The sequence below is a fragment of the Haliotis rubra genome, unplaced genomic scaffold (genome assembly GCF_003918875.1).
Source record: "Haliotis rubra isolate DU_JTF1 unplaced genomic scaffold, ASM391887v1 Scf655, whole genome shotgun sequence".
Taxonomy (NCBI): domain Eukaryota; kingdom Metazoa; phylum Mollusca; class Gastropoda; order Lepetellida; family Haliotidae; genus Haliotis; species Haliotis rubra.
In genome coordinates this window covers 337172-362038 of record NW_025767363.1, presented here as the reverse complement: position 1 = coordinate 362038, position 24867 = coordinate 337172, and the positions used below count along the sequence as shown (strand labels likewise).

General features: G+C 41.9%; 2 protein-coding genes across 2 annotated transcripts in view; one reads left to right on the top strand and one right to left on the bottom strand.

Moving 5' to 3' along the window:
- The window catches only part of LOC124257273 (protein draper-like), a 200260-nt gene that overhangs the window by 148649 nt on the left and 26744 nt on the right, over nucleotides 1–24867 (bottom strand). Inside the window, exons 2-6 of the mRNA XM_046691293.1 lie at nucleotides 12619–12767; nucleotides 5753–5840; nucleotides 3310–3594; nucleotides 2330–2473; nucleotides 933–1077 (exon numbers count right to left, since the gene is read on the bottom strand). Of these exons, the coding sequence (XP_046547249.1) occupies nucleotides 933–1077; nucleotides 2330–2473; nucleotides 3310–3594; nucleotides 5753–5792 (614 nt within the window). The 5' untranslated portion in view covers nucleotides 5793–5840; nucleotides 12619–12767. The remainder of the gene's footprint in view (nucleotides 1–932; nucleotides 1078–2329; nucleotides 2474–3309; nucleotides 3595–5752; nucleotides 5841–12618; nucleotides 12768–24867) is intronic.
- Nucleotides 12923–18186, top strand: LOC124257287 (multiple epidermal growth factor-like domains protein 6). The gene is made up of 2 exons (XM_046691299.1): nucleotides 12923–12993; nucleotides 17237–18186. The coding sequence occupies exons 1-2, from the start codon at nucleotides 12942–12944 to the stop codon at nucleotides 18184–18186; spliced, it is 1002 nt and encodes a 333-aa protein (XP_046547255.1). The 5' UTR covers nucleotides 12923–12941.

Below are 24867 nucleotides of genomic sequence, written 5' to 3'. Positions count from 1 at the left end.
AGCCTATAAACGTTATGCATTAACACATAAACCCAATTCATATACACTTATGTCGTTCCGATATCAGGCTGTATTTTCTTCGCTCACGATTTCCGTAAAGATGCAAAATTTAAAAAAATCGTAGCACAGTGCTTTTATCGGTGCGTGATAAAAAGCGGAGAAATTTACTGTTTTTTAACGCATGACAAACTTTTCGACAATATTCAGAAAGGCCTATTTCTCAAACCGCCCAGGTTTGCACTTATATTTATACCCACGGATAGGAAATTTAATATTCTACATTTCTGTGTAATTTTATAGCCGTACGTAGATCCAGGACCACGCGAGCGCAATTCTCGCACAACGTTCACTTTTCAAACCGTATACAAATGTGCGCCTGAAGAAAAACCTCGGCATCTAGGGGGTTTTAGCTGGATAGGGGCGTTATTTGGCCAAGGGCTTCAGCAAATGACAATGCCCTGAAAAACAGCGTTACCCCAGATGTGTAGGAATTCATTCAAAGGTTTTTGGGAATCGGTATTCAAATAGCCACCGTATATGCTGATTATACGGTCGGAAATTTATAGGATTGACTTATCAGAACTCATGTTACATACTAAGTTGAATTAGAATATGTGTTAAATACAAATACAGCCGTGACAAATTATTTGTCACGGACTTAACAAGGAATTACATACAACACAGTTTTAGGTTTTCGAAATATTCCCGGAAAAACTTTAATTTTCGAAATAACTTTTGCATTCAAATTTTGAATCTGCAGTATGTTGAACGCATGTCCAAATGAAGGTGATAGTGATGCATTAACATTATTTTGAAATACAGGGATCTTTATGTACATCCGATACTTCTGAGAGAATATTATGAAAACCCAGGAACACATGTTTTTTATAAATCGGACATCTACTTGCCACGAGTGAAAAACAGATATGTACCTTAAGAACAGCATGACTTGTACAACAGTTGCGAGTATGACTACAAGTACGACTGCTATAACTCCAAACAGGAACACACGAGCCGGTGTGGTAATCAGGCTGATTATTTCTTCCTTCTTGTTCACAGCCGGAGTCAGAGAAGTTTCTGGACAAATGCAAAGGTTCTCATATAAGCAAACAGCTAATTAATAACTAATTAGTAGTTAATGCCATACTGTTCTAAAAACCTCGTGATATCAGTTACGACAGAATGTTCAATGGATTCATATCAAAATTATTATGACATTCATAGCAACCAATGAAAACGTGTTTCTTTACCGTTGATACGCAAAACATGGCCATCAGCCTCTCGGGAATGTCAAAATGTACACAGGCTGAGATATCTATGCGGATTGATTTGTAAGTATTTCCTGCCATTTATGGACGAATAACTCTGAATGCAGCTCAAATCCAGGAATGGTACTATTTTCAAGTTTTAAGACTGTAAATTAATCTGAATGTTGTTGATATTGTTATAAAAATGTTACTGAAGTGTGTCTGATGTATAGTGCAGTACCTATGTTTTGAAGTGCATTCTGGAAACGGGTGGATCATTATGAAGATGGAGCATTATAGAAGTGTTACGTACTTTATGAAAGCTGTTTGAGCATGACTGTATCAAAGAAGATGGTCTCTGAATTGTGTCCTATGTCACGATTGTCCAGTCAACACACATATGATCTTGCCACCTGTCTACATTATACCCAAATATCCCCCTGATTGTGGCTTCAGTTGTTACTGTTACCGGTATAAAGTGAAATTACTTTTCTATGATAGAAAGCAAGTGTATGGTGTCAACTGAGGCGAGTAGTTCGGAGTTACCTCCCTTTAATGTGTTTGCCTGTGGTCCAAACACTGTCCTTACGTTGACACTTTTGTCGTCATCCCGGTAAATTTTCTGGTAAACAATTTCTTAAAGACTCGATGTACTTACACAAGAGCGAGGGCGTTTAGTGGCCTCCTACTGCCATTTCAATTCGGGTATACCTTCTTGCTCAGTGTCGACGGCACGGTTATCCAAAATCACAGACCTTTTGTTTGCTTCCAAAATCAAGACATTCTACTGCGACACATTCTGGATTGTGACAGTGACATGCTTAATAGGTCCTTTTGTACATTGGTATTGTTGAGGATTTAAACCCTTACGTCACCCTTGTGAAAAAGAAAATTCTTCATTCCTTCTTGACTGGGAACGAAAACCTGCTGCAGCGTGTTGCTTGTCTACTACTAATGTGTGGTTATTCACTGATTTCACAACGGCGTACCGATTTATTGATTTGCCTTCTTTTCAACTTAAAATTTAACTTACAACACCATACTATTTTATACATATGCGATAACAACATGTTTATTCGTACCTGTTATGATGTTACAAAACTCCCCAGTATAAGTCCCACTGCAGCCCAGTGTACAGACTCCAGTTGAATGGTGGCATCTTTCCTCCACACAGTTGCTGCTGCAGGGATGTTCACACGTATCTCCATACCAGCCACGGTCACACTCTGGAAAACAACCAAAGAACGGATAAAATATCAGTTATACGAGAAAGTAATTTCGCTCCGATATCATACAAATAATCACTGTGACCATACATTTAAAGTTTTTATATGAATTTTGCACCTAAATTCCCTCGAAAACATCTTCTTATGCAACTGTATAGGTCTGTACCTTTCAAAACAGTAGAGGACAAACTACATTAGTCACTGACATTTTATACAAAATCTAATAATTGTGTGTTCATGTGTTTATACTACTTTATTATTATTTATTACTTTGGACATTGTAAACTGTTTAGACAAACGCTTAGTCCACGAATATATGTAATTTTTACAGTAACAAATCAGCCCATTTTAATTGAAAAGGAGCCCCAGTAAGATGAGAAATTCGGCAACTTGAGGAATTTTAAACTTGCTTCATATAAAGCTTTAGCATTGCAGGCACTAGGGCAAATAATGTGGTTCAGGGACTGTGGGACAGACTATAAACTGTTCAGTACACTACTGGAGTGCTTTATTTCATCTGGCATTTCACAGAAGCTCTAGGAATAAAAGATGACGTTGAAAGGATCGAATTAAAGCGATAAGAACGGTTCATATATATAACCACGTGTCATGTATATAAACCACGAAAATAATGCTGCAACGAGGTGTTAGGGGAAAGGCTTTCCGCTCTCTTCCAGTTACGAACTTTCATCAGAGAGGTAAGAGTTGTCTCCCTTCAACAATGGCCCGTTCAAAGTAAGTATTTATGTTCGAACAGCATTAATAAATACTATTACATTCTACTATTACATAAACGTGTTAATGTTCATTGCCTAAACTCGTTATGATCACTTTACCTCCTGTGCCATTACAGAAAAAACCCATATTGTTTCCATAGCAGCCAAGTGTACAGTGCCCAGTTTGCTTGTTACAGGTCTTGTCGAGACAGCTTGTGCTGCAGGATTGGTCACATAGATCACCATGCCAACTATTCTGGCATCCCCCAAGACACTTCCCCGTGTTTCTGTCACAGTACTGAACATTTCTTGGTGGAACTAGGGCACAGTTCACAGGACAAGTCAAGTTACAGTGCTCGCCATATTTCCCCCACTCACATTGTCTGTCTCCTGTGACGGCCAAAGCTGAAATAAAGCACCACATGATGTTACAGTACAGAATCCCATCAGCGGTTTTCTTAAGATACCATCCACATTCAAATATCTTCACGCATGGCAACATCTGTAAAAACATGGTAAGTATCAAAATCATGTTAGACAAACCATTGATTCGTGACAGAGATTCGCCTATTTTCAAAAGTCTATTACTGTTTTTCTCAGTGAGGCTCCTACTAGCAAACTTGATTGTGTAATACCATTAGTGATTGTACGTTTACATCAATAATCATTCCATTTATCGCTCAAACCATACATGTAGGATGTTGTCATTTCCAGTTAACTTGTTTAAGTGGCATTTAGAAGGTGGTATGATGAGCAACAAGGAGAGTTCTATACATACACCTTCTTTAATATGATATGAGCGACGTTTCGGTGTAGCTACTAACACCGTTATCAAGCATATGATGTACAATACTAGATGCAAGGTATATTTATATACATGGTAAAGTTGAACAGTAAGTGATGAAGTTTACACACTTAATGAGGTAGATGTACAGGGTGGTGGATGTTTACACAAGGGGCCAAAGTTACACAAACATAGTAAGCCCGCCTACTAGTTTGCTCAAGAAATACAGTCCATTACAATACTGCCCAGCACCTTGCCCGCCTCTTAGCCCCCCTTGGAAAATCTGTTAATTCATTCATCACAGATTCCACTGATTTTTGTAAGAAGATCAGCACCATCAACAAACCAGGCCACCTTGTCAGCTACGATGTAGTTGACCTCTTCACTAATGTTCCCAGAGAACAAGACCTAGCCATCATTAGAAGTAGGATAGAGGAAATCCATGAAACCTTAGAAACCCATCTCACCCCTGACAGCATCATCCGACTCATCAACTCCTGCATCAGTTCAACCTATTTCACCTGGCAAGACAAGATCCTGCAACAAACCCACGGACTCCCATGGGATCACCCCTCTCACCCATCATCACAGAGATATATATGACAGACCTAGAAGAGAGAGCCCTACAGACATCGCCAATCTCCCCTATCTGCTGGTTTAGAAAAGTAGATGACACATTTGTCATCCTCAACCCTGATGATGATCCTAATACCCTCCTCAGCCATCTCAATGCCCAGCACCCTCGCATGAAGTTTACCATGGAGCAAGAAACAGATAACCAGCTAGCTTTCCTCGATGTCAGAATAGAGAAAGACAACAACAAGCTCCAGACCAGTGTATACCGTAAACCCACCCATACTGATCAGTACCTTCACCACTCATCTAACCATCCCCCACAAGTCAAGAGAGGAATAACGCCACCCTCAACCCGACAAACAAGCCCCCACGCCATCAAACAGCTCCGTTCATCATAAGCTTGCCCTATATAGGTTCAGCCAGCCACCAGATCAGCCGACTCTTAAAACACCAAGTCAACATTGATGTTGTGTTCCAGAGAGGTACTACTATACAGAACCTCCTAAAAGCCAATGGCAGACCAACCCCCACAACTAAAGAAGACCCCTCAGGCACAGTTTACCACATAAAGTGCGACTGTGGAGACTCGTACATCTGCGAAACCTCAAGACCCCATCCCGTAAGAATCAAAGAACATCGAACCTCTGTGAAGAAGAAAGACTCTAAATCCGCCATCTCTGACCACACCCAAGCTCACCCAGACCACAACATCCTATGGAACAGCATCAATGTACTCACCAGCAATCACACCCACTTCAAGATCAGAAGGCTACTAGAAGCCATTCACATCAAGAGACTCCAACCGGCCATGAACAGAGACCAAGGATATTACATCCCCACTCCCTACAACCAACTCATCACCAAGCAATCTTAATCCTATTATTCTCCTGTCTGTCATATCACTGGCTCCCCCCCCCCCTCCTAATCCCCCCACAGCTTACTATGTTTGTGTAACTTTGGCCCCTTGTGTGAACATCCACCACCCTGTACATCTACCTCATTAATTGTGTAAACTTCATCACTTACTGTTCAACTTTACCATGTATATAAATATACCTTGCATCTAGTATTGTACATTATTTGCTTGATAACGGTGTTAGTAGCCACACCGAAACGTCGCTCATATCATATTAAAGAAGGTGTATATCCATAGAACTCTCCTTGTTGCTCATTTCCAGTTAGTTGTTGATATGAGGTACTCACAGGTCGAAACTAGAAATACAGGAATGTAAAGACTCCACATTCTTCAAAGTTGAACCAACGTCGATGTTGCTGTCATTGCTGGGAACACCTATAGTCACAGAAATATGTCAAGTCAAGATGATAAAATACAGACATGTATCTGGCTGTGTACTGTCACCCAATTTTGTACTCCTGTGTATTGATTTGTACACATATAATGCAATTATTTACTACCTGTTACTCCACACCTCGAAATTCAAAGACAGAAATGGAAACTTATTCATTATGGATTATTAGAGTACAATTACAAGTACAGAATATAAAACAATGAACAACAGCAAATGTCTGAAAGTTGTTTTGGTTAGACCTAAAAAATATTTGATAAATGCTTTAAATTATGCATATAAAATAGGATACTTATCTACTACCTTAAAAACAATGCCTAATTACTTGTTTCCCTAAAGATAACAAATCAAAACTCTTTCGAAAAACATGGCGCCCTATCACTCTTTAAAATCTTACTAATTAGTTAGCTGCATTGACAATTGCAAATAGGCTAAAGCCAATTTTACCACTAATTATCCATGAGGATCAAACGGGTTTTGTATCGAGTAGATATATAGGTGAAGTCACTAGACTTATACATTAGATAACATTGAAAAAGAAATGAAACATTGGGCAAAGAGAACTTTAACCCTAATGGGCAGATATATCGTGTTAAAATCATTATTACTACCTCAGCTAAACCATTCACCCAGCAGTGTATCCAGCCCACCTAGAATCATTTTCGAAAGAAATGTTTTCAATTGGTTTGGAAATTTAAACCAGTAAGTCAAGAGAGATACAATGTCATTACAGCCTAAGTATGGTGGCATAAGTGTACCCATAGCAGAAAGAGTTATTGCAGCTCAGAAACTTAGTTTGATCAAAAGACTATCTGTAATTAGGTCCAAATGGGAATGTTTCTTTTATGATCTTTTAGTTGAGGAAAAATAATAAATTTGGCTGATACTTTCTACATAGAAACAATATTGTTTAAAATATCCACAACCTGTTTTGGAAAGAAACACTGTCATTACATGCATCATATTGAAACTGTTGTGATAATACTGGATGTAATGAATTAGTCAATTTGGTACAATAATAGCATAACAATTGGTGATAGGCCAGTATAATTTCCCCATTGGTATGAAAAGTGTATTACATATATAAACGATTTCTTCAACGAATTCAACATTTCAGTGGTTGAAACAATCTCTCGTCCAACACACACACAAATTAAAGAATCGGCTGAAACTTATCACAATAAACTTGAAAGTCAATCAGCGAAAGAGGAAGACGAAGCCTGGTTCCAGTCACAGTTAGGTGCCTTAGTACAGTTTGAGACAAATGTTGCTTCGTTTATTAAACCCTGTGATACAGAAAATGAAATAAGGCCTGAAGATAGCGTTTTGCAAGTCGGAACACGTAAGGGTTCAGTCATATCATCTGCTTCCTCTGCTAAAATGGAAATCTTGGCAAAAAGGGCCGAACTTGTTGCTAGACAGAAAGGATTAGAGCAAAAGCATCAACTGGAAGAAGAAGAGAATAGGCTAAAACAAAAGAGAGAAAGATTAGAACTCGAGACAGAAATGGAAATCGCAAATGCCCAGTATGCAATTTTTGACCAGTATGACCAAGAATCTAACAGTTCGCAAAAGAAAGATCATTCTCAAAAGTCCCTCAACCCATCAAATAACCGAAATGATGTGCTGAATCCACTTGCTAGAGAATTCACCCCGAATCAGAACAGAAGTTCACCAGCTGGAGTCAGCAATACACACTTCGATGAAGTGTGTAAACAACAGAATGAAATAATGCAGCTTGTGGTAGAACACCAGAAGCTAGCCAGTCTACCCATTAGAAAAATACCTACGTTTAGTGGCAACCCATTACAATTTAAGCCTTTCATAAGAGCTTTTGAACGTGGCATAGAAGACAAGACCATTAATCCCAAGGATAGACTCTATTACTTGGACCAGTACACCAGCGGTGAACCCAATGACTTGGTAAGAAGCTGTATTCACATGAATCCGGAAAGTGGTTATGAACAAGCCAGGTCATTGTTGGATAAGAAATTTGGGAACAAATACAAGCTTGCAGCAGCTTACATGGACAAAGCCTTGTCATGGCCAGCTATAAAGTCAGAAGACAGTGATGCACTGACCAGCGTTTCTATATTCCTGACAACTTGTGGAAATACCATGGCAGATATAGAGTACATGAGAGAATTAGAACATCCCAAAAACCTCAGGGAACTGATTCAAAAGTTGCCATACAAATTAAGAGAAAGATGGAGGGCAGTTTCATTTGATATCTTGGAAAGAAGAAATGTCACCTTTGCAGACCTTGTTCGTTTCGTGGATAGACAAGCACAGATACTGTCGAGTCCACTGTTTGGCACAATTGCCGATGACAGACAAGCTCAACCAAAGCCTTACCTGAAAGAAGCACCTAAGAGATTTAAGAGCTTTGCCACTGATACATCGAAATCTGAATCGCGAATTCACGAGGTGGCAACCAAAGAAACCTACCCTGGTCAGCCAAAATCAGAGACACAAAGTAAGCCATTCACAGCACGAGAGAGAGCTTTGAGGGCATTCGCCCAGCCATGCTGGTTCTGTGACGAGGATCACTGTATGGAAATGTGCATAAGACTTCAGTGTAAGACAGTGGATGAAAGAAATGACTTTCTAAGACCAAAGGGATTGTGTTTTGGCTGTCTACAGTTCGGACACACAAGTCGCCAGTGCCCCAGCAGATTGACCTGTCATATCTGCAAAATGAGACATGCAACGTGTTTCCATGACAACAATAAAGATAAACTAAAGAAGGAAAAGGATCAGACGAAGCCAAAGGTTGTAACAAACAACAGTTTGGCTACACGTCACAGTGAAGATCTCAAAGACTTGAGCTATATGCCTGTAGTTCCTGTTAGAATCAAAGTCGGCACTGGGGACAGATATGTAAAGACATATGCCTTCCTTGACAACGGCAGTTCAGCAACCTTCTGCACAAGCAGGTTGGCTGATGAGCTTCATGTCACAGGGAAGATGACAAATATAGTTGTCAGCACCATGACTTAAAAGAAATCTGTGAATACCTCCATTCTAACAAACCTAGAAGTAGGTGACATCCATGGAAGGAACTGGATCAAATTACCTACAGTATTCACACAGGAAGAAATGCCTATTTCCACAAGCACTATTCCCAAAGAAGAGTTCATTCATCAATTGCCGCATCTATGGGACGTCACACTACCACCTATAGATGCAGAGATAGGGCTGCTAATTGGCAACAATGTACCTATGGCATTGGAACCCCTGGAAATAGTCAATAGTCATGGTAACGGACCCTATGCTGTAAGAACGATTCTTGGCTGAATGGTAAATGGGCTTGTCCAGGAATCTGAATCTCCCAGTAAGATCTCAGTCAACCGAACTGATGTTCTAGCAGACGAGTCCCTTGATCATCAGTTGAGAGGATACTTCGACAGAGAATTTAACGAGCGCCTCAGCAATGATAAAGAAGAACTGTCAAGAAATGATCAGCATTTCTTGAATATAATGAACTCATCCAAGAGATTAACAGGAGGACACTACCAGATGTCTCTGCCATTCAAAGATTCCAAAATCAACTTACCAAACAATAAAGTACAGGCCAAAGAAAGAGCTATTTCGCTTAAGAAGAAGTTTCTGAAGAATGATGCTTTCTACAGAGATTACAAAGGCTTTATGAAGGATCTCCTAGATAAAGATTATGCCCAAAGGGTTCCCGAGAGTAAGAAAGATCGTCAGGATGGGAAGGTGTGGTACATACCACATCATGGTGTATACCATCCAAAGAACCAGATAAGATAAGAGTGGTATTCGACTGTGTAGCAGAATACAGAGGAAAATCACTAAATGACCACCTGCTACAGGGGCCGGATCTCACCAATGCCTTAATTGGAGTGCTCCTGAGATTTCGCCAAGAACCAATAGCTCTAATGGCGGACATTGAAGCCATGTTTTACCAGGTCAGAGTTGAACCAGATGATTATGATGTTCTAAGATTCCTTTGGTGGCCCAGTGGTAATCTCGATGAAGAATTACAGGAATATCAGATGAAAGTGCACTTGTTTGGCGCTGTCTCTTCACCAAGTTGTGCCAACTTTCCACTGAAAGAAACAGCAAAAGACAACAAGGACATGTTTAGCAACAATGTGATCCATTGAAAAGAGTTTCTATGTGGATGCCGAAATAGCGATTGAGATGTCACAGAAACTGAGAGAAATCTGCAGTAAAGGTGGATTCCGTTTGACGAAATGGATAAGTAACAGCAGAGCTGCAATAAACTCAATCACAGAAGAGGATCGAGCCAAAGAAGTTAAAGACTTAGACATAGATGATGCCTTGCCAGTGGAGAGGGCATTAGGTGTACAATGGTGTGTCGAATCAGACACATTTAAGTTCAGGATAGCAGTCAAAGACAAACCAGCAACGAGAAGAGGCATTCTGTCAATTGTCAGCTCCATATATGATCCACTGGGATTTGCAGGTCCTTTTGTTCTCAAAGCAAAGGGAATTCTACAAGACCTTTGCAGACTTAAGATAGGATGGGACGACGTCATTCCTATTCCGTACCAGAAAGACTGGACCAAATGGTTGTCAGAACTACAAAGGCTTGAGGAAATGAAGATAAGAAGGTGCATTCAACCCAAGGATAGTGATCAGAATGCAATATCCCAAATACACCACTTCTCAGATGCCAGTCAAAAGGGTTATGGAACTGTTTCCTATTTAAGACAAGTCAGTACTATTGGACAAGTTAATTGCTCATTTCTTATTAGCAAGTCTAGAGTTGCTCCACTTAAGACCATTACAATCCCAAGAATGGAGCTATCAGCTGCGACTCTAGCAATACGAGTGGACAGCATGCTCAAACGTGAGCTGGAGATTTCAGTGGATTAAACCTACTTCTGGACAGACAGCATGTCAGTTTTAAGATACATCGCCAATGATTCAAAGCGATTCCACACCTTAATATATAACATATAACAAGTTTTATGGATAACAACTTCTTTATTTTCGTGAGTGCGACGTTTCGATACAGATTCTTGTACCGTTGTCAAGCAAGAGTGATACATGAAGTGTAGGAGCTGCATATATATACTGTATATAACAATGAAACAACATAATAGACAAAGGAAACAACATAATTGCCATGATTGGCTAAGCAGTAAGCTGATGAAGCAAGTAAGTACATAAAGGATAGTGAATGGAAGCCAGAGATGTAGTTACAATGAGATGTTTATACAATGGATGCGATGTTTATACAATAGACTGGGCTTGGTGGAGGAGTGGATCATAAGCAGATGGAATGAAGTATCCTTGGTCACGGTTGATGGTAGGCTTGTGGCGTTTGATGTGAATGGCTTCTGTGAGCTTGCGTTTAGTGAAGTCCGTTTGGTTGTTGGCGAGAATGGTGATGTCGGACCACTCTATTTGATGATTGGGGTTGGCTTTGATGTGGTCAGAGATAGCTGATTTGGTGTCGGAATTAGCAACAGAGGTGCGATGTTCTTTGACTCGGGTGTTGATGGGTCGGGATGTTTCACCTATGTAGCATTGTCATCGCCCGAGCCGACAAGGGCAGAGCCACTGGTGAAGTAGGTGGAGTTGATGCAGGCGGAGGTGAGGCTGATGATAGAGTCGGTAGAGAGGCTGGTGTTGAGGGGTTGTTGGAGGTTGTCAATTCTGTGGCGTAGTGCTTGAAGGGCTTCATCCCGAGGTACATTGGTGATTGGACCTGGGTTGTTAAGCCAATTAATGTAGCTTAGGATGACATTGTTTAAAGTAAAAAATTCACTCCATACAATTTTATGGTAATTGTTACATTCAGATATAAGTAACAATTAGGGGCCGGAATGTTAGAGCCGAATTTTAGGCATTTGCTGTACATGCAAAATATTATATTTGTAACTTTGTAAGGGGTTTGTGCGTGAGAGGCTGCATGTGCTAGTATATAGAAATTAGTCGAGACATAAGAATCTGTCAGACCCTGCTGCCAGCAGATGTCCGAGCTACATTCACAGGACTGGTGGCAGCTGTGATTTACCACTGGAACTAAGACTCATAGAATAATTGTCTTTGAGGGGTCCTATGGGTTCTGACCTGATCAACCACGATAAGTGGCCGACCAAGAATTTAAGTGACACATGTGGAATGAAAAAGTGTGAGAAAGGAACAGAGAGCTTTAAGATACCGAAGAAGTAAGACATGTTTGTAAGTTTCTGAGAGAGAATTGTAGGATTGTGTGTTGTGGGCTAAGAGGATATACGGTTTTTGAACCTGTCCAACCACTGTCCAGCCACTGCCCAGCCACTGTGCATTCATTGTTTAGACATGGTCTAGTTACTGTCAAAATTAATGTTTATGTACTGTTATTCTGTCATTGTGTGGATTGTATTTAGAAGAAGTGAAATAAGAAAGCTTGGAACTTGAGATTAAAGGACGTTTTGAAATCACTGGACTGAGTTAAAACTTTTACATCCTCTACCCCAAACAGCGAGATAATTTAAGAACTCACATATACGTTGTTCACTGGTCCCTCGCTCTTCGGGCTCAGGGAACATATACAAACACCGAGAGTACATCAACCCCTGCCCGCCTCGTGACCAGTGAACAACTTACAATGTACACACTATGTATTTACATCAACACTACTCATTGTAAATTTACCTACTTTCAATTAGAAAACATGAAACTGCTGTAATGGAAATTGTAACATAAAAATGAGAAAAAAGGGAATCAAAAGTTAATCATTATGGATTATTAGAGTATAACTGCAATGACAGATTGAGTTACCTGAGATTGTTGTGTTTTTGTACACAATATGAAACAAGGAGCAGATGTTGTTCCGATGGTATCATAGTTTGAGAATTCACCTTCCGGGTTTGGCTGGAGATGTAAAACTACGGAAGCGTGTTTTCATCGATACCCCGCACGACGATTTCCTGTTTAGAAGGAACAAAACATTTGCTTGAAATTAGTAAACCAATTTGCAAGTGATTGAGTCACTCGATGTATATAAGGACGAATTAACATCGCACACAGAAACTGTGGGAATCCTTACAGTAACAACAAACTCTAACATTGTATTCATGTTGCGTGGTATACCAGGACACAGCATGACAATGTTGAAGGTTGTGTGTTTGGTATATCTCATAACGTTCTCAAAAGGTAAGAGTATAAACTTGTTATTCGCTTATACGTCCGATCATTCACTACAGCCCTAATCATTGTCAAGTTATTTGGTTATTCTGCATAATAGACACAAACCATGTTGATCAATGTTCCATGCACGGAAGAATTACTGTTTACTCGACATACACAGTTACCAGCAATGTCTCAATGAAATAGGATATTCATGAGGCTTAATGTGACCTTTCTCGATAGTCTCAACGTGCCTGAACCATGTTATTTCTCCTTCCGCTCAGCCCAGAGACCATATAATCTATTATATGGTCACTGTTCAGCCTTTGCTGCAATAACGCCATACATGAACTTTAATGTTGTCCACATTTGTTTCACTATCACAAAAGTATACGACAACAAACAATGCCATATCAAATTATATATTTTGTGAAACATGAACTGAAAAATTGTATTTATCATGTAGAGATTATGATCAGATAGCACGGGCGGATGCGTTCTCTGAGCATATAGACACGTTGGACTCCTTGCCTTTTGTGAAATTCGTCTTGATTGTCCTGTTAGAATTGACAATCCATAAACTCAGATTGCGAAAGCAAATGTCACACAAGTAATTGTGATGTTGCGTTGCTTTCATTTTCCCCATCGGAGAAGTCCTTCTCACAAGATATATATTCCGTTGTTTGGAGCAGGCTTATGACTATTACGCCCCAGTGTTGCTAAACATATTGTAGACCTTCAGCCTGACATAAACGCAGACCTTGCATGTTCAAGTTCAGATCTGACAGGTGCCAAAATTATTGATATCTCAGTGGGTTATTATTTGCCTAAGTAAGTGGAGTCCTTTCTACAACATCCGAGATAATTGTATCGTTGTCCTTCTGACATTCCCCCGAACGGAAGCCCTACCCATTTAGGGTACAATGTGCATGTTATAGAATTGTAGGGAATAGTCTTAAGACTTTTCTACTTTGACCAGGATTCTTCGAACTAGCAACAGTCATTTGAAAAAAATCAAAAGAGAAAGGGGTAGTGCGCGATATATCTGGCGGACGTATATGGACAAAGTTCGAAGAATGTTAATGTATAAATACAATAATAGAAATACCGGTTATGTTTAAAAAGTACCCTCAATTTGATAGAGATTATTGTGAAAGATCGCAATATGTAACATCATACGGGCCCAGATAAAAGTACATGTCATATGTCCCTTTTATAGACACGGGACGTCGTTGTTACAGGTAGGGCAAACACTTTCTTCCATATCTATCTGTGGGTTTGACGCTACATACATGCATTCAGATCATTGAGGAAGGTAGCAAGGCAAGTTCCCTCCATCACACACATAATTGTATAGATACCCAGTGTGATAGCGCTGCAGCAACTTATCAAAATGTACAACATACACAATCATCTGCAGTAATACTGCCATACCTAGCATCGTATTTATTGCTCTCTTACATGAGGTGAAATATCACAGGGTTGTCATAGTAACGATAATTTTGCATACTATTTGGTCCAATTTGGACAAATGGTCCAAAACACAGCGGCTAGGATCATTACCCAAACCAGGAAGTATGCGCATATATCTCCCATCCTTAGAGAGCTTCACTGGCTGCCCATCAGAGCCAGAATACAGTTGAAGGTGCTCTGCATTACATACAGATGCCTCAACAACACCAGCCCTGACTACCTTAGTGACTTACTGACTCCATATGTACCAGCTCGACAACTTCGCTCCAGTGACAGCAACTCACTCACAGTTCCTTCCTACAGACTAAAGTCCTTTGGATACAGAACGTTCTCTCACATCGCCCCAGTGCTGTGGAATACTCTTCCATCTGACGTCAAACTTTGTCCCACGTTCGAACTGTTCAAATCAAGACTGAAAACACACCTGTTCTCTCAATGCATCTGACATTTCCACTCCTTTCCTATCAAATTCAAATCTCTACTCCAGACTCTTAATGCTATTTTGTAGCGCCTTGAGCAGGCTTTATGCCTGGATTGTGGGGCATTACAAATGCACTTTATTATTTTATTATTATTTATTGTCTTAGTCTTTACAAAGAGTCTTTTGTGATTAAGTTATTCATATTATTACATGTTATCTTATTATGTTAGTTATCTGGCTATGACTTTCCTTTCCTTAAAGGGGTGAGTGTTGTGAGAGTGTGTTTTATAATTTGTATTATCATTGATTAAGTGATAGTTGTTATTGGGTCACAATGTTTCAAGTTTTAAGTGTGGGTTGTGGGTCACATTTCGCATCATATATGTTCAATAATAATACTATTTTTAGCGGTACGCCTTTTTGATAGCGCTTCAGAGCTGCCTCCTTGACTGTCGTATTTACGGCTTTCATCATGTCGTGTTTACGAGGCCGTTCGCAAATCTACTCATTGAATAATGATACAGCCACGCTTTGTTGCCTGTCTTCGTAAACATCGTCTGACCTACGTTCCAGACTGACACTGCTTGTCCTTATTCAACTCTCATTGTAAACAACCTTCAATTAGTATTTCTGCTCTCATTGTAACTGTCAAGATTCCGGTAAGGTAATATTTTATATTTGTGGCCCATTACTTAAGATTTGTGACTCTATTGCATTGTACTAAATATCTTTCTAAGATGCTTCGGTAAAAGATCAAAGGCGCCGACAGTACTTTATCAGACGATAATGTGCACTTTTTGAATTACGTCACAATATATTGGCGTCACTGCGCCATTCTTGTCTGTCCCCTCGTAATCGAACAATTTTGCATTACGTCACAATGTAAGCGACGTCACGATGCATGTCAGTTGTCATCGCCTCGTACGGACTCCTACAGTAAACTACTCCGCTGCATCCCGTTTCTTGCTTTGCAGTTGCTTGACGCTGCTAACATCACTGGTGGAAACATTACGTTTATGTTTTCCGACGGTTAAAATGTCTCAATTCGACTCACAAGTTTTCAGCGACACGGTAACGTTCACAATGGTTACATTCCCACAATGCAATCGTGGAATATCGCTTGACTACTCAGCTTCATCTGGATGTACTGATCTAAACTTACGTTGGTAGTAGAAATGCGACGTTCATATTGCCCCATATGGTTTACGTTAATCACAGATGTGCGTCCTCGTACTTTAACTATAATAGTTCAGGGCGAAAGTGTACTTTATTACACTATACATGGTGGTAGAGCGAACTGTATTTCTTAAGTATTGTCATTCAAAATAGCTTGCTCGTTGTTTGCTCAATATATTATTGAATATTTTGGACTTGTCTGTGTTATATTTTGCTGGTTCAAAGGTGATTCTTAAACCTTTTGTCAAGGCAATTTATTAACCGTAACAACACTCCCTAACATACATATATCGCTCTAGCCCATAGACCCTATATTTTAACCTTTTAAACATACATCAAGTGAATGTCAAGAAAGGCACGCACTTTAATAGTGGTGCTCAGTCATGGGTATCACATCGCCATGTGTTTCTAATGATTTCAGTGCATTATGGCGTGGTCGGACGCGCTAACAAAGTCGATGTGACAGTTATGTTACAGAGCCATTGAAATGCATGTTAAAGTAGTGTCAATCTTGCAACACTCTATTTACCCATTACCAACCGTTTACGCGTGTACTAATTATATGATAACCTTAGTCATACGAGATTCCAGAGGTATTGACATGCATGTCCTACAATCACAACATTTATATATGTTACACATGCTAGAATACACATGAAAACCATATCCAGATTTACACACTTGTGAAATACATGTAAATGCAGAGTTGAGTGTCCGTAAATTTTAACACCCCTTTACACGTGTGTAAATCTGACAGCCAGATTCAAATCTCTACAAAGGTATTACAATGGGAGTACAAAAAGTAATAAAGTATAATAACATCATCAACAAAGACGCCTCACTGCAAATACGATAAACTTTCAAAAATAGGCCGAGTAAGAATGATGTCCACACAATTGCTGGTATTCTTGTAACTTCAGATCTACTGTGAGATGAAGGGCAAAAGTTCGCTCGCCTTATAAACCAAAGGAAAATTTCCATAGCTCAGCATGATGAGTTTAAGGTCCGTAGTATCGTTGTACATTCTACGTTTAAACACAGAGCACACCACAGCTCCGCGCCAAATGTCAACAGGTACAAAGCATTACATTTGGAACATTTCATACTCAGTCACTCTCCCATTAATGTCTTCATTGTTCTCTGTTTTCAGGATAGTAAGTCATTTTCTTGGTGGTTTATTAAACCTCATTTTCTTTTCAGGTGACCAGTGCAGTGTCAACCACCATTGTTCAGACTGTGACAGAACCGGATATTGTCGCACCGACTGTGACACTGGGTATTTCGATCAGACATGTAGCTCAGTATGCAGCAAGACCTGCAGAAACTATTCCTGTCGGTTGTCAACCTCTGGCGTTGGTGATTGCACTGATGGTTGTGTCCCAGGATATCAAGGTCCAGAGTGCGACATACCATGTGACAGTCCAGGAGGTAGCTGTACACCATGTCGAGGTGATTGTGATGGAGGATATTGTCAGCTGGGCTCATCCTGTGTGTCTGGATGTGTACACTCCTACTATGGGACTGATTGTAAGTCGTGCTCCAGTGGATGTAAATCCTGCAACAGGATGACAGGATCGTGCAGAGAGTGCCACCCTGGATACTTTGGCCCAAACTGTGGGTATTCCTGTGACCACTGCCTGGGATCCTGTGAACATGGATGCACAGAAGGCTGTCTTTCTGGATTTTATGGCGTGTTCTGTGACAAGACATGCAGTGACAAGTGTGGACCGGACCCCAACATCTCTACTAACAAACCTCTACTGGCGCCAAACACTGGAGTACGTGACTGTCACAGAGACAGTGGGGACTGTATCCATGGATGTGACGAGGGATGGCATGGCCGACAGTGCTCTTCTGTGTGTGGTTCTAACTGTAGAAACTCCAAGTGTCATATAGACACCGGGTCGTGTACAGATGGATGTGCAAATGGCTTCTATGGAGGGCGCTGTCAACTCACGTGTAACGTCTGTCTTGGTGGTGTCTGTGATCAGAAGACTGGCACCTGTTCCAATGGCTGTCACCTGACTGGAGGAAGATGTGACTCAACCTGCACATCCAACTGTTCCGTGGAGGAATGTCTGAGACTGGAACACTGCAACCGAGGTAACTGCAACAATTCTTCTTGGTTAACCAGTGGCCTAACTATGTGATCAATTCAGTTTAATGCGTGATTCTGTTATATAAAACTCTATTATCTTTGTTTTACAGAAGTCGCCAGTGGTATGCAAGTAGCCACCCTGTCTACAACGATACTGTTTGTGGTGGTTGGCAGTTTGGTGGCGGTGGGGATGTGTTGCCGTAGACGTGGTGGGATGCCAAGGTGAGAGTGTGTGGCAGACAATATCGTTAGAAGGACTTGAATTTGAGCATTCACCATCATGTGAACACAGTATTGCAGTTGCATACAAAGCCAGAGAATACCCAGTCTCCCGATGCAGGCCTGATACGAATTTGGGAATATTCAGTAATATGAACATAGTTGTCCTGATGATATATGACGGTGGGGTAGAACGGGTTGTTGCACTTGCTGTTGGTGATTTCCTATGTTGAAAGACGTAGCAACCCTTCTTTGGCCTACCAGAAGTCCAGATCTCAATCCTACAGAGTCGCAGATTTCGCCAAAGAGATACCGCAATACAAAATCCATCAAGAATAGAACGCAATATATCAGCATCATATTCAACGTCTGATACACTCAGTGAGGAGTCAATGATGTTTTTGCAGTTGGTGGAGGTCACAGTTTTAATTAAAGTCACGTTTAGATTTGCCATTTAATTATTCCTTGAGGGTGAATGTATCCAGATAGTAAGTTAATCTGATATTGGGATATGTTACGTTATGGTTAATGATACCCTGAGCGGTCCATGAATGCTGAGCTGACTAGAAGCAATCAGAGACTCTAGAATTAGGCAGTAACTCCTTGCATTTCTTGTTTCTTCAGACAAAGTCCACGGGAGAGAGAGATGGAGTGTCAACAGCAAGCCCAACAGGAGCCTGAGATGGATGCCCCCGAGAGTGGCCGACAGAGAGAGCAGGCATACGAAGAAATAGATGTGAATGACACGGGACCAGTTATAGTGTTTCTGTGAGACCTGGTAAACAGTGGAACAGCCTTTGTGTAGGATCATGAATACAATGGACCAGGCGCCCGTTCCTCAAAGCGATCGTAGCACTATGACAGTCGAAAGTCTATGTTAAAGTATGGTAGTTATGATCATCTTAGATGTGCGATTGCTTTGTGATACATAAACTACTGATAGTTCAGACTTTTCTCTCCTTTCCTCGCTGGGACGACAGTTTTCCCAAACACTTAATTTCAAATATCATCTACCATCTGTTGATGAGGTTCGAGTTCAGGAGTCAATAGTAGCGTTTGATCAATTGGCACGTTATGGCACAGAATGGTTGAAGATGGATGCAACTTAACCCAAGTTAGCTTCCTATGTAGGGTGGAATTCCAGGATTTCGCAGAACAACATCAGAAAGTTAGCGTGAGTAAGTCTTTCAATGTATAGCGAGGTGTGAATGTCAGAAGTGTTTATAATTTGTCAGTGTTTATAATATTAGAATGGATTATTGATTGGTCTAAACACTAATTTGTCACTGTTCATTTTTGTTTTCAGTAATCTTCTATGTGCGAAAATGTGGATTTTATTAATTTTTATTTGATTTGCTTTCATTTGATTTGTTGTAGTCGACATTTTCTTTACGTAAATAAACTGACTGATGTCAAAATCCAAAGTTTCTCCATAATCATTCCCTTTTTCTGTTTTGATCTGTGACGGATGAAGTGACTGAAGGGTAAACATATTAATAATAAGGAACAACTGATTGAAATATCAAATCATTTATACCATCATAAGTAGGCAATGGTACGTTTCAAAGTCGGAATGGGAACACGCAGTCATTTACACATTAACAACAGCAAAACACACACACACACACACACACACACACACACACATACACGCACACATGTCCATGTTCAAGATTCACCGCTTTGTTGGTTGTTCACTGCTTGGCAACAGTAAACGAAAAGTCAGCATCGGGAATACATTACAATCAAAAAGTGGACGGTAATGGTATGACATGGCGTCCACATGGGGGGAGATTGGGGCGACACCGATACAACGGCTTTTAGCAATATTCCAGCAATATCAGAGTTGGGAAAACTAGAAATGGCTTCCACACTTTGTACCCATGTGGGGAATCGTACCCGGGTCTTCGACGTGATGGTGGGGCAATGTCTACAGTAGTAGTAGATACAATAGGGGTCCAAGACCAAGTCCAACAACAGCCTCGCCCGCAATTGCATACTACTTTTGAAGCCCCAGTTAACTTCCCGACCCCACATGATACAATAGTGTCACATGTGGCACTACTGTGTCACTATGACCGTGAACTAGCACTTTCCTGATCACGTGGCACTATTGTGATTAACTTATGTCATGTTGACAGGAAACAGTTGGTTACAGGATACTATTGGGATCACTTGGTAAGTGTTAAATATTTTGCTTGGGGGGCAACATTGTGCCGTACGGCATGATCAATAACTCCTCTCTAACGAAACCTCTCCCTGGCCCAACTCTCAAGTGGTACAAGTTCGGCTCGTCGGCTTTGATGTCCACTTTATCTACATTGTAAATTTTGACTGACCATATCGGATCGGTGGCTCGCTTACGACTATCACCCTCGTGTTCCCCAGGCTCGTGTTCTTTCTCCCTCCCATGCAATGGTGCAGCCAACTCAGCCCCTATTGATTTTAGTTTGATAGCGTCGGCTGGTTTCTTGCCAGTGAGACGGGTGGTTTCGTGGTTGATGGCCGACACCACCTGAGGTAGCCGTGCTACCCATTCAGTCGATCGTTTCCCTGGGTTGGCCATCTCTCTCGCATACTGATACCCAAATAAGCACTCGGCCAAAGTCCGATTGAATCTCTCAACTATCTCTTGGCTGCGATGGGCTCCGGCCATGCCACGCCTGACCTTGGTATCGTGTTTGTCTAGCAGGTGTGACAAAGCACCCATGAACTCCCGCCCGGGGTCGACTTGCAGCTCTGTGGGCCACGTCAGCGGACTGTGTTTGTACATGCGTTCGAATCCGCGGGCTACCTGGACCGAGTCTTTCGCGTGTTAAGAGTTCGGCTTCTTTGTAGCGGCGGTTAAGGCATACTTGTACCTCCTGTTGTGGGGTAGGAACAGGAGATCGGCCTGGTGAACACTATTGAGACGGTAATACCGAACCTTCTTCGAGGCACGTTGCGTGGTGCTGGTAAATAGATCTGCCACAGGGCTTGTTTTTCAAGCCACCCTTTTGCCTAATCCGGGGTTACTCGCGTCATTTTGGCCAGCTTATGTATGGCTCTAGCTCCTTTCCAGTACCCCCGCGGGCTGTAGTAAATATCCTCATACTTTCTTTGGTTCCGTGACATTCCGACATATATACACCTATGTTCTCGGTTCAATTTTCTCATGCCCGTACGCGTACGTTTTGATCCCATCAATAGCTATCCAATGCTTCGTGTCCATCGGCGGCAGGGACGTCTTGTTTATAGTCAGTCCATATATCCTATGCCCATCACTTCTAAGCATGTTCATTTTATGCCTGAAGGTATTTGTCTTGAACAGGGCTTCCTTGAATCTGGCGTGTTTGATGTGTTGTTTAACCACGTACTTCTTAACACCCTTCACATTTCGGATCTCACCATTGTCGGCCTTCAGGATAGAGTACATCTTGGGTCTCAAGCCTATGGCTATGGGAGTGCCAGCACACTCTTTCGTCATCTTACCGAGGACCTTTTTATTTACCCTTCTGTGTAAAGCATGGTCCTTGGGGTAGTCACTGGTGTCGTACAAATCGAGGCGTTTCTTCACGTCCATCAGCTGGTCTGGTCGAACACAAGCACCCTGTGTATTTTGGTCAGCCTCATACCCAACGACAGGTACAGCTGTAGGTTGCGATAGTGCACGATGTACTTGGTCTTATTCATTAAGTTGGGCACGAGTTTTTCCACGTCTGACACCAGCCCACCCAGCAAGTTATGTTGGTACTCGGACATCCAGTCTGGGTTAACCTTCATACGTTCGGGGGCCAGGGGGTAGCTGTTGAGCGATGTGTGTAATGCCTTGGGGTATTCCAAGTCCACCTCGAGGATTTAACCTTTGTTCGAATCCGGTGCGATGCTCATAACATCAAACTCGGGCGAGGTCCATTCGAATCCCCCTGTGGGGAGATGCTGGCTCATGGCCCAACCATACAGGTTGTTGGCGTCGAGGTAGAGAATATGATTGGTTGGCTTGCTCGGGTCGTAGCCTTTCACGTATTGATTATTTGCTTTTGTGTATCGTTTGGTAGCCATGGAAAACCCACCTCGCAAGCCTTTCTCAATGAATAGGTGCATGTCGTAATCTGTGAGCAATTCCAACTTAACTCCGGTCTTTTTCAGCAATGCATAGATAGCAAGATAGACCTGGGCTGGTGTAGTACCATGCGGGGTCGAGTTGATACTGTTTAAAACACGTTCTCCTTAACCTCTCGAACACGTCGTCTAGCAGGAGTACATCTGTCCTCAAGTACAGGACGTGGTAGTCACCCAGATTCTTACAGCCCAGTTTATTCCATACATTAATCACGTGCGAGTAATCGTCTTGGGTGATTGTCGGGTCGGTCAGGTTGCTGTAAAATCGGTTGATAGTAGGCAGTCAGGTCTCGGCAAACTTGGCCCAACCATCCATGTACTCGTACGGGTACACACCCTTACTCATCAGCAGGGGTCAAGTCTCGGCGTCCGTATATGTCGTTCAGTGATGGGGAAGGTATCGTTGGCCTTGACCAGACTGTCAAATGATGACACGAGGAACTGAACTGAGTCGATGAACCTCAGACCATTCAAGCTGAAGGAGATGTATCTCTCCATGTTGTTGAGGATGCACGTAAGGGTTGCCATCGATTTCGCGATGGCCTGCATGATCAAGTGAGAGTCGTACCCTCTCAAGTTGTGGAAGACCACGGGGATGTTTATTGTCTTGGGGGTGATTCTAAGCTTGAGGTTACACGCATTGTGAGCTGCGCCTCCATACTTACCGCTGACATGGCAGTGATCTCTCACTCAATCACCGTTCAGTTGGCTATCACACACATGGCAGTGAGTGCTGCAGCCGTTAGCTAGCCGGTCCGCTTGAGTCATATGCATGGGAACGACTGTGTAAAGTGCATTCCTAATACTCTTCCTCCTGCAAACACTTTAGAACTTTTCAGCCCCGTCGGGACCCCTGTACGCTCGGAGTTTTAGCCTCAACGGGTTTGACCAAGGCTTCGAAGTCGGCGTAGATGACATAAGACACGGACATCTGGTTCTTGTGGTTGGCAAATGTTAGGATATTGTCGCCTTCCTTGGGCTTTGTCAACACTCACCAGTCGCCCTGGTGGGAGTCAACTGATCCGTGATGAACTAGGATTCATAGATTACGGTGGCGCACGGCCTAAGCTTCCCCCAAAGGTCGTCCAAGATCTGCAAGCAGCCAGAGCCGAACTCAGCGGTGAAGGTGATATGCCCCTTTGGACATCGTTCACAAAAGTGATTTTTCCCGTCGTATTTCGATTGGTCGTGCAACAGCCTTCTGAGGTGTTTTATCCACGTGTAATGATACTTATCACCTCGCTGGATCATGAATATATTGATAACGTGGTGGGGTCCCCCCAACATTGGACTGACCCTGTGCACGATCGTTGTGTTGCTTTCGTGCCCTAAGACGTTTATGGCTACATCATTCTGTTTTTCTATTTTAGTGATCTGAGATATGGGGGCGGGTTCATCTATACCATCCCAGTTGAGCCCATCGTCTTAGGGATAGCTAGAAAGCCTGACCAAGGCTGACCTCATAGCTAACCTCATGCAATTGTCTCCTCTATTCTTGACATTGACCATGGCCTGTTTTGTCTTGTAGTAGGGGGCAAGTCTAGGTACGACCGGCCTCTGAACGGCACGTAGTTAGCTATGTCTAGATAGACATTATCGATTTTATCCACGACCCATCCGGAACCCATGTGCTTGAAGCGTTCTAGATATTCTCGTAACTGCTGAAAACTGATATCGATTGACTCGTCTATAGTCTCGGTATGAGTCACGACTTCTTGTTTACCTCGGAAGTAAGGCTGAACGTACTCAATGACCCCCCCATTGGGGGTTCCCCCCACATTCTGCTGTTTATTGAGCGACATTTTCACTGTGATTTGAAACTTTATACTTCCCAAATCGTTTAGTTCCTCATTCACTTTATCAGCGATTAGAGGCTTGATATCGGCGATGTCAATTTTCCTATCAACATGCATGCACCAGCCTCTCAAATAGTTACCTACAGCGCGCTCAGTGCGCATGAACTCTAGGTCAATATCTTTGTTCTGACGTAATAGTTCGAGTAACTGTGGCTTCCTCATACGGGAATAACCTACTAACCCCAACTCGCGGGCCTCCTGTTTGAGTTGTTTCACAGTGTGGGGCTTTGCTACGGGGTCGTGTAAAAATACGACTAACCCGGCTCTACCCAGGCGGGAATAACCCGTCAACCCAAGCTGTTTTGCTCGGAGTTTTAGTTGTTTTACCGTGGGAGGGGGTTGTATGTTAAGTGATCTCAACAGCTGAAGTTTCCTCATTCGAGAGTAACCAATTACACCTCGCTGTCTTGCAATCTGTTTGAGCTCTCCAGTAGTAGACATTGTGTACACACATAACTAGGTCAATCTCTATTGGGCCGCCGGGAAAGTAACTCAAAAAATTTGTGCACCAATAATAATCGTATCGATTATTGGCTCAGTGTCGTATTCCCGTTTTA

Coding starts and splice junctions, on each gene's coding strand:
- LOC124257287 (XM_046691299.1), top strand. CDS start 12,942: ATGACAATGTTGAAGGTTGTGTGTTTGGTATATCTCATAACGTTCTCA. Junction 12,994..17,236: donor TCTCATAACGTTCTCAAAAG/GTAAGAGTATAA, acceptor TTTTCTTTTCAG/GTGACCAGTGCAGTGTCAAC.